The sequence below is a fragment of the Nerophis lumbriciformis genome, linkage group LG30 (genome assembly GCF_033978685.3).
Source record: "Nerophis lumbriciformis linkage group LG30, RoL_Nlum_v2.1, whole genome shotgun sequence".
In the NCBI taxonomy this organism is placed as follows: Eukaryota; Metazoa; Chordata; class Actinopteri; order Syngnathiformes; family Syngnathidae; genus Nerophis; species Nerophis lumbriciformis.
The window spans coordinates 17,980,993-17,990,086 of NC_084577.2; the positions used below are offsets into that span (position 1 = coordinate 17,980,993).

General features: G+C 40.7%; 1 protein-coding gene across 1 annotated transcript in view; it reads right to left on the reverse strand.

Moving 5' to 3' along the window:
* baz1b (bromodomain adjacent to zinc finger domain, 1B) overlaps positions 1-9,094 on the reverse strand; it is a 29,498-nt gene that overhangs the window by 9,471 nt on the left and 10,933 nt on the right. Inside the window, exons 5-12 of the mRNA XM_061925690.1 lie at positions 6,518-6,639; positions 6,175-6,372; positions 5,896-6,084; positions 2,792-4,076; positions 1,035-1,184; positions 790-928; positions 571-704; positions 58-172 (exon numbers count right to left, since the gene is read on the reverse strand). Of these exons, the coding sequence (XP_061781674.1) occupies positions 58-172; positions 571-704; positions 790-928; positions 1,035-1,184; positions 2,792-4,076; positions 5,896-6,084; positions 6,175-6,372; positions 6,518-6,639 (2,332 nt within the window). The remainder of the gene's footprint in view (positions 1-57; positions 173-570; positions 705-789; positions 929-1,034; positions 1,185-2,791; positions 4,077-5,895; positions 6,085-6,174; positions 6,373-6,517; positions 6,640-9,094) is intronic.

The following is a 9,094-nucleotide window of genomic DNA, read 5'->3' on the forward strand; positions in this document are numbered from 1 at the left end:
TATACATACAATATTTAAACCAAAGGGCAAAGAGAAAACCGAATGACCAGCACTAACCAGAGATTTTGTCCTTGCTTAGGAGTTGTATTTTCTATACAAATGTCTGCTGCTGCCCCCTGCTGGGCCCCGTCAGTACTGGTACCATTGATACTTCCGTCATCCCCGTCTGTTCCTGCATACAAAGAAGTGTTCGAAATCAGTGATTCTCAAACTGTGGTACGCAGGCTCCATCTTGTGGGATGCCAAGGAAATATGTAAATATATGGAGTGTCATTGTTGATGTTTGTGCAATGTTACAGTGGCCACAAATATTAAATATACTTGTTAAATAAAACCTGAGCCAAGTTTTTTCATGAATACTTAGGACTACTATGCTACTGTATTTTAAAATGTTAGTCATTTTTATGGTATTGAAGAGAGCCAAGTGTTTTCTGAGGTGGTACTTGGTGAAAAAAACTTTGAGGACCATTGCTCTAAATCAAACAATATCTATGCAAAACACACATTCACATTCTCATACATAATTTTTGAAAGGGCGGTATAAAACTTTGTCTTTGTCAGTAGCCTCACCATCCTCATCATCATCCAACTCAGGTTCAGTTGTTTTTTCCCCAGGCGAAGGAGTGAAGTTGTAGTCTATGTTTTCCTGCACCCAGCCTTTCTCAATGTACAACCCAGGAACAACATCAGAGAAAAGCCAGTACCTGGACAAAGATGTGAATTCGATGAATAATAATTTCAACGGACTCATTTGTTCTGAATATAAATTATTTTTCAGGAGGTAATTACCTGTTATGATTCCTGTCTGTACCAAGTGGAGTTCTGCGGAAAACAAGCCTGGCCTTGGTTATACCATCCTTGAAATTCTTTTCTGCTGTAGCTCTTTGTCTGCGCAGTCGCTCTTCTTCAGCCGCCTCCTCCATGCGCTCTTGGTGGTGATAATACACAAACAAATTAGTTGACAATTCAGATTTTTGTCTGAGTTGTAGCAAGGTGTGGTGAGGTCAGGTAAAGTAAGGTCAGCTAAGGTTCACCTTTGTTCTGTTTGTCCATCTCCTCCCTTTCCTTCCTGGCTTGTATGCTCATCAGCTGTCTGCTCTTCACTGAGCTGATCAGGTCTACCAGCTCGATCTTTACTTCTTTCTTGATCTCCTTCTTTGGATCGTCCTTTTTCTTCTTATCATCTTAGGACGCGGGAAAACAACAAAGCATTATTTTAAAAGCAATAGTGATTGTTTTTTGTTTAAAAAAATTAAATAAACAATACATATATATTTGTATGTCCAGTTCATGTTTCTGTAATGATTAAAACTTAGCAATATGGTCCAAAATCTATATCGCGACATATAGTATATTGCAGCCTCTACATATAAATAAATATATCACAATATATTTGGCATATAAATGATAATAGAAGCAATTAAAATGGGTTAAGATGCTGACATTTACAATAACAAAGCATAATTTCCGGGTGTATTATTTTGTCGAAACTATTAATAATCTACTTGCTAATTTGCTGTTCATAGCTGGTTACTTTCTATTCTGACAAGGTTCTCTCTACACTTCTGTCAAAATTAACAGGCATTTATTCTTCTGTTGTTATTGGGCATCGATCCAATACCAAGTGGTTACATATTTGCTCACTGTAACCGACAAATACGGTACACAGGAGGGCATAACAATGTAAGTGATTTAAACAATGTAAGTGATTTAATATGTGTCCTTATTCCCTTTTATTACATACAATTAGAGATGTCCGATAATATCGGGCTGCCGATATTATCGGCCGATAAATGCTTTAAAATGTAATATCGGAAATTATCGGTATCGGTTTCAAAAAGGCCGATAAATGCTTTAAAATGTAATATCGGAAATTATCGGTATCGGTTTCAAAAAGTAAAATTTATGACTTTTTAAAACGCCACTGTACATAGTGGTACACTGACGTAGGGAGAAGTATAGAGCACCAATAAACCTTAAAGGCACTGAGTTTGCATGCCGGTCCAATCACATAATACCTATGGCTTTTCACACACACGAGTGAATGCAAACCATACTTGGTCAACAGCCATACAGGTCACACTGAGGTTGGCCGTATAAACAACTTTAACACTGTTACAAATATGCACCACACTGTGAACCCACACCAAACAAGAATGACAAACACATTTCGGGAGAACATCCGCACCGTAATACAACATAAACACAACAGAACCAATACCCAGAACCCCTTGCAGCACTAACTCTTCCGGGACGCTACAATATACACCCGAAGCCATTATCGGACATCTTTACACACAATATTTTTAATGAAGTCAATACTACAAAATAACTGGAAAAAAAGCAAAAACTACCAGTGGCTTATATTTCTTGAGGTTGTAAACATTGACATAACATTTTGTCATAATAACAATTATCTATCTAATCATTGTCGGATTGATCATATACTTAGCATCGTTACTGTTGATATTTGTATCGACCTGCCCACCCCCGTTTACATTCGAGAGATGGAGCTTAGCGGTTTGCTATGGTTTTTGTATCCTCTGACATTGTGTGGTGTAGCATGTTTAGCTATTCCTCGTCCAAATATCCTGCATTTGCCGATTAGTGATTTAGAAGCTGCATTGTGGAGGGACATTGGCTGCTCGCGAGGATGCTACATTGCGTTGAGGATGCGGCCATTAGCTTGTCGCTGTCAATTTTGCAAATGTGTCATCAACATGGATCATCATGATACAGCGATACTATTAAAAACTAACGTTGGTCTGTATCGCACAACACTCCAACTTACCTTTGCCCTCAACCTCTTTTTGCTTCTTCTTCTCGGCCATCTTGCGGTTGACCTCTTTCAACATTGCCAAGCGCTCCTTCCACAGTTCAGCGGTGCGCTGCTGCATGCTCTCCACGTGGTCTTCCACCGAGTAGGTCATGAGGATGCGGTGGCACAGCGCTACGAGCAGGTTGACCTTCTCTTCGGGGCAAAGTTCAAACACCTCAACGGTTTCAAGCTTCTCCAGGAACTCGCTGGTCACCACATCGTCAAAGCAGCTCAAGGCCAAGTCCACAGATCCGTGACCACTTTCCTCCCCTTGAGCGTCATTGGGACGCAAACACAGCCTCGCCAGCTCGGACACAGAGTGCAGCGTGAGGGGGATCTCGGATAAGGGGATATCCAGCTCACTGTAGCCCTCGGCCAGTTCATCCTGCAGCAGCGTCTGAAGCAGTACCACCAGGACACGGTTTAGGTAGTGGAAGCCAGCTCGTTCTCCAGCTAATGATTCCATCAGGGTCATGGATGTGATGGGATAATTGTCATCTGGCATCAGCAAGCCAGCATAACAGTGGAGGAATTCCACAACCATTGCAACATCTCCAAAAAGGGTGTTGGGCAGCCCCTCGGGCATGTCAACAAGCTTAAATGTGGGCAGGCTCTTGCCACCTTCAATCTCCTGGTCCTCGTATCGACGTGATTGTTCAATACGGACCAGCATCTCCTTTTCCCGCCTTTCCTTAGCCTTTTCCCGTAGTTTCTCTTTGAGATCCTCTCGCTTCTTTTTCATCTCTTCTTGTTTTTCCTCTTCACTCATGGCTTCCCAGCGTCTCTTTTGCTCCAGTCTCTCCCAGCGTTTTTGCACCAGCTCTCTTAGCTCATCGGGCAGCCTGCCCCGGTCATCGAGGGACAAGGCCTTTGCAGCTTTGGTGATGAGGCCAGACAGAACATGCTTTTTGTATTCTTTGCCCTTGTTCTCCTTGTAGTAACGAAGAAGGTGGAGAGCCATTGGATGTAGTGGCTTCCCCAGTTTAGGTGTGCCCGTGCTACTACTGCGTGCTCGTTTCCTGGGACTGCCAGCAGCAGGGCTCTTAGCTAGGTGCAGCAGCGTCATCTGCTTCATCTTTGATGATTTTACACCAGCTTTACCATCTTTTCTAGAAGCTTTAAAATCATTCTTTCCGTTTTTCCTACCATCCTTCCTGTCACTAGATTTTCTACTAGAAGGACCGGAGCTTTTACCCTCTCCTTTCTTAAGTGTTCCAGAGTTCTTCACCTTTAATGGTGAACTATTCATGGATATTTTCTGCAATGAGGAAGAAAAGACAAAATTAAAGCTTTATGGATGACAACTCAAAACTGACTGGGGTTGGGCATCGTTTGATTTGCAATTACGGTTCAAAATGGGTCAAAAATCTACTATTCTTTCGGGGTTATTTTTAACCACAATATCAATCTACATTTTCACTTTATTTTTGAAAACCTCATAAAAAAAAAAAAAGGAATGTTCCAATCAGTGTTTATGCTGCCATGAGTGAAATCGGCCGATAGCAAAAATTACTATCGACTACTTACTGTATTTAAATCCTTTGTTGTTTGCTTTTAAAGTCCTTGTGTGTAGAATACATTTCCTTAGTTTGTAAGCATTACCCAAAATGAAAAAAAAAAGAAGATATAAATATAAATATACAATAAATATATAAATATAAAATAAATATAACGATGTAGTCACTCTAGTACACAGGTGTCAAAGTCAATGCCCGGGGGGCCAACTCTGGCTCGCCATGTCAGTTTATGTAAAGCGTCAATAAAGTACTTTATCAGTGTTTATTTTACAGAAAAAATCTCATGACTGAGTTGCAAGTTTTTTATTGTAAAATCTACAGATTTATTTTTTACAGTCTCTTTAAATAAAACATATTAATCAAATGCATAGGCCAATTCATAGAGTAACTGTTACACGAGGCCCTCTGAGGGCAGCCATAACTGCAACGTGGCCCCTCAATGAAAACAACTTTGACACCCCTGCCCTAGTATCAATCTTCACTTGATACTACAATTGGTATCAACGCTATTTATGGATTATTTTTACGTGTGTGCCTGACAGTGGTCGCTTGACAGCAACTGAGCAGTTGTCATTGCAATTGTTATTATACTGTATTATCCCACTCGCTAACTCTTATTCATCTATTTGTTAATTTCCTTTTACCATTTGCTTACTTTCTGCTGCAAAGCGGTGCCATCTACACTTCTAAAAGTTTACGAAGCACTTGTTCTCTTGAGTTGTTTCAAGGTAGCTTAGCAGATAAATTAGCTATTAGCTTGCCTGCTCCTGCTTTGCATAGTTTTACAGACGGAGCCGCTTTCTGAACGCCTCTTTAGGATGCGCTGTTTTGTGGTTGGACTTTATTTACTGCCTCCATTTCAAATGTGTCTTCTCCCCGCCATCTTTGTTGTAGATTTTAGCGCTTCCATAGCGAGTCTACTGACAGATATAAGTGAGAACTATACATTTAATGCCATTTTTAATACCTTTGTATTAAAAATGGCAACAGCTGAAGACGCGTGTCCATGTACGACCCAGTCTGTCACACAACAGAAGGACAGCAAAAAATAAGGAACTTGTTGACAACAGCTATGACTACAATGGCGGACGCGAGCAAGGCACTCTAGGTAAATTTATTCCATACTCCCAATTTGTGACGTCACTGATTGTGCACATTCCAAACCGCTTGTTGTTTGGCGGAAGAAGGAAGGTAGGCAAGATTATTTTATAAATATCTCCGTAATACCTCCACGGTTTGATTTCAAATTTTCGGGATTTATGCAGATCCCAAATACCCAACAGCATGTACTAATATGTAAGAAAAGTTGGTTTTGCATTTTAACAACTGCAGTTTAATTGCCGTAATTAAAGATTTAGAGGACCGGGTTCACATGGTGTGTGGAGATAAACAGTTAGCTGCGAGCCAACTTTGCAGCAGCTAATTCTTCCAGTAAGAAATCTGAGTATCAAAAAAAGGAATCAACGTTTAACATTTTTATAAATTCTGGGAAAATCACCTGATTACCAACCCTACAAACTGACAGACCAAACTGTGTCTTAATATTTACATGTAGCCTACCTGGATGTGGCCCCAGATGGTAGGACTTAGTGGCGCCCCCAGGGCATCTTTCTTGTTTCCCCTTTTCTTCTCTCCTTTATCATTTCCTGAATCCTCTCCTGGTGTGCCAAGGGACTTCTGCCTCTTTCTAGGTTTACCCTCCGAGGACGACAAGCTCTTGCGCTTTACAGAGGGATTCGCAGCTAAAAACTTTAAAAATAGTAAAGGAGTATTAGTTGGGCGGATCTAATTAACAGGCATATGGATGGATATATGCCTATATAATTACAAGTGCAATACCTTGTGTGGGTCAAGAAGAAAGTCACTGAATTTACTGGGGAGATTGAACTTCTTCACCAGTTCATCTTCAACAACCCAGGGCGCACTCTCTCCCATGCCCAGCCTCTGAGCATAGTGTCTGATAAAGTAGCGGATGATCTCTTTGGTTGGAGGGCGCTCTGTTCTGTAAAGGCTGTCTGCTGGCACATCACTAATCACCTGTGGCATCGGTCAGACGGACTAGAGTCAATTCCTTTTTATGTCCATCAACAACAACTTCAGAGTCATTTTAGAGCAAAACGTAGGGATTTTAAAAACAAGACAATGCTATGTCTTGGCTAACATGAAAAAAAAGAATACTAACCTTGTCCTCATTGACCAGCTTGACGTCATACTTATGAGGAAGGAATTTGGGTATCACCCACCTCTTCCTCTCTTCCTTTGCGGCAGTGGGCAGTTTTCTTGGTGAACGTCGTGCTCGATCACCTTAAAGAAAACAAAAGAATGTCAATTGTTAACATAAATTGTATTTATTCAGAAGCGAATACTATGCTGAAGGTTGATACCGTAATTACAATTATTACATACACCCGGGTTTTAGGCCTAAACTTTCAAAAAAAGGTCTCGGTTTTAGCATGATTAAACTTGCTGCTTGTTTTTGTGAGTGCAGATGCAAAATAAGCCACTGTAGAGCAAAATCAAAATGTAGCATACAATAATAGTCTAATAAAAATCAGTGAAATCCTTATGAGTCCGTATTTCCAGGGTGTCACTAAACCCACTTAAAAACACTTATATTTAACTCACATATTATCGTTTTTTCTGATCCTACTTGAGATGGTTCTGCTCCTTCAATGGAGTCCAGCTGTGTTTAATTAAACTGATTGGACTTGATTAGGAGAGGCGCACACCTGTCTATAAACGCACTTACAGCTCACAGTGCATGTCAGAGCAAATAAGAATCATGGCGTTGAAAGACTGCTCAAGGAGCTCAGAAACAGAATTGTGGCAAGGCACAGATCTGGCCAGGATTACAAAATAATTTCTGCAGCACTCAAGATTACTGTGAGCACAGTGGCCTCCATAATCCTTAAATGGAAGAAGTTTGGGACGACCAGCCAAACTGAGCAATCGTGGTAGAAGAGCCTTGGTGAGAGAGGCAAAGAAGAACTCAAATATCACTGTGGTTTAGCTCCAGAAATGCTGTAAGGAGATGGGAGAAAGTTCCACACAGTCAAACATCACTGCAGCCCTCCACCAGTTGGGGCTTTATGGCAAAGTAGCCTGACGGAAGCCACTCCTCAGTGCAAGACATAAAAGCCTGCATAGTTTGCCAAAAAACAAATGAACTTCCAGACTATGAGAAATAAGATTCTCTGGTCTGATGAGACCACGATTGAACTTTAATTCTAAGACGTATATGTCGAGAAAACCTGCCCAATAAAATCCCAACAGTGAAACAGGGTGGTGGCAACATCATGCTATGGCATTGTTTTTCAGCTGCTGGGACAGGACAACTGGTTGCAATTGGAAGAAAGAAGAATGCGACTAAGTACAGCGATATCCTGGACGAAAACCTCTTCCAGAGTGCTCAGGACCTCAGACTGGGACAAACATTAAACTTCCAACAAGACAATGACCCTAAGCACACAGCTAAAATAACAACTTTGAGACCATTCTTGACTAGCCCAGCCAGAGCAAAGACCAAAACCCAATTGAGCATCTCTGAGAAACGCTGAACATGGCTATCCATCAACATTCACCATCCAACCTGACAGAAATGGAGAGGATCTGCAAGAAGGAATGGCAGAGGATACCCAAATCCAGGTGTGAAAAACCTGTTGCATCTTTGCCAAGAAGACTCATGCCTGTACTAGCTCAAAGGGTGCTTCTACTCAATGCTGAGCAAAACGTCTGAATACTTATGACCATTAGATATTTAAGTTTTTATTTTTTAATCAATTTGCAAACTTATTTACATTTTTGTTTTTTTTCTGTCAAGATGGGGTGCTGAGTGTACATTCAATAAGAAATAAAATGTTTTTTTTTAATTTTAGCAAATAGCTGCATTGAAACCGAGTGAAACATTTAAAGAGGTGCAAATACTGTACGTACGCACATATATATATACACTTATACACACACACACACACACACACACATAATTATATATACCGGTATATATATACACACACACACACACACACACACACACACACACACACACACACACACACACACACACACACACACACACACACACACACACACACACACACACACACACACACACACACACACACACACACACACACACACAGGTAAAAGCCAGTAAATTAGAATATTTTGAAAAACTTGATTTATTTCAGTAATTGCATTCAAAAGGTGTAACTTGTACATTATATTTATTCATTGCACACAGACTGATGCATTCAAATGTTTATTTCATTTAATTTTGATGATTTGAAGTGGCAACAAATGAAAATCCAAAATTCCGTGTGTCACAAAATTAGAATATTACTTAAGGCTAATACAAAAAAGGGATTTTTAGAAATGTTGGCCAACTGAAAAGTATGAAAATGAAAAATATGAGCATGTACAATACTCAATACTTGGTTGGAGCTCCTTTTGCCTCAATTACTGCGTTAATGCGGCGTGGCATGGAGTCGATGAGTTTCTGGCACTGCTCAGGTGTTATGAGAGCCCAGGTTGCTCTGATAGTGGCCTTTAACTCTTCTGCGTTTTTGGGTCTGACATTCTGCATCTTCCTTTTCACAATACCCCACAGATTTTCTATGGGGCTAAGGTCAGGGGAGTTGGCGGGCCAATTTAGAACAGAAATACCATGGTCCGTAAACCAGGCACGGGTAGATTTTGCGCTGTGTGCAGGCGCCAAGTTCTGTTGGAACTTGAAATCTCCATCTCCATAGAGCAGGTCAGC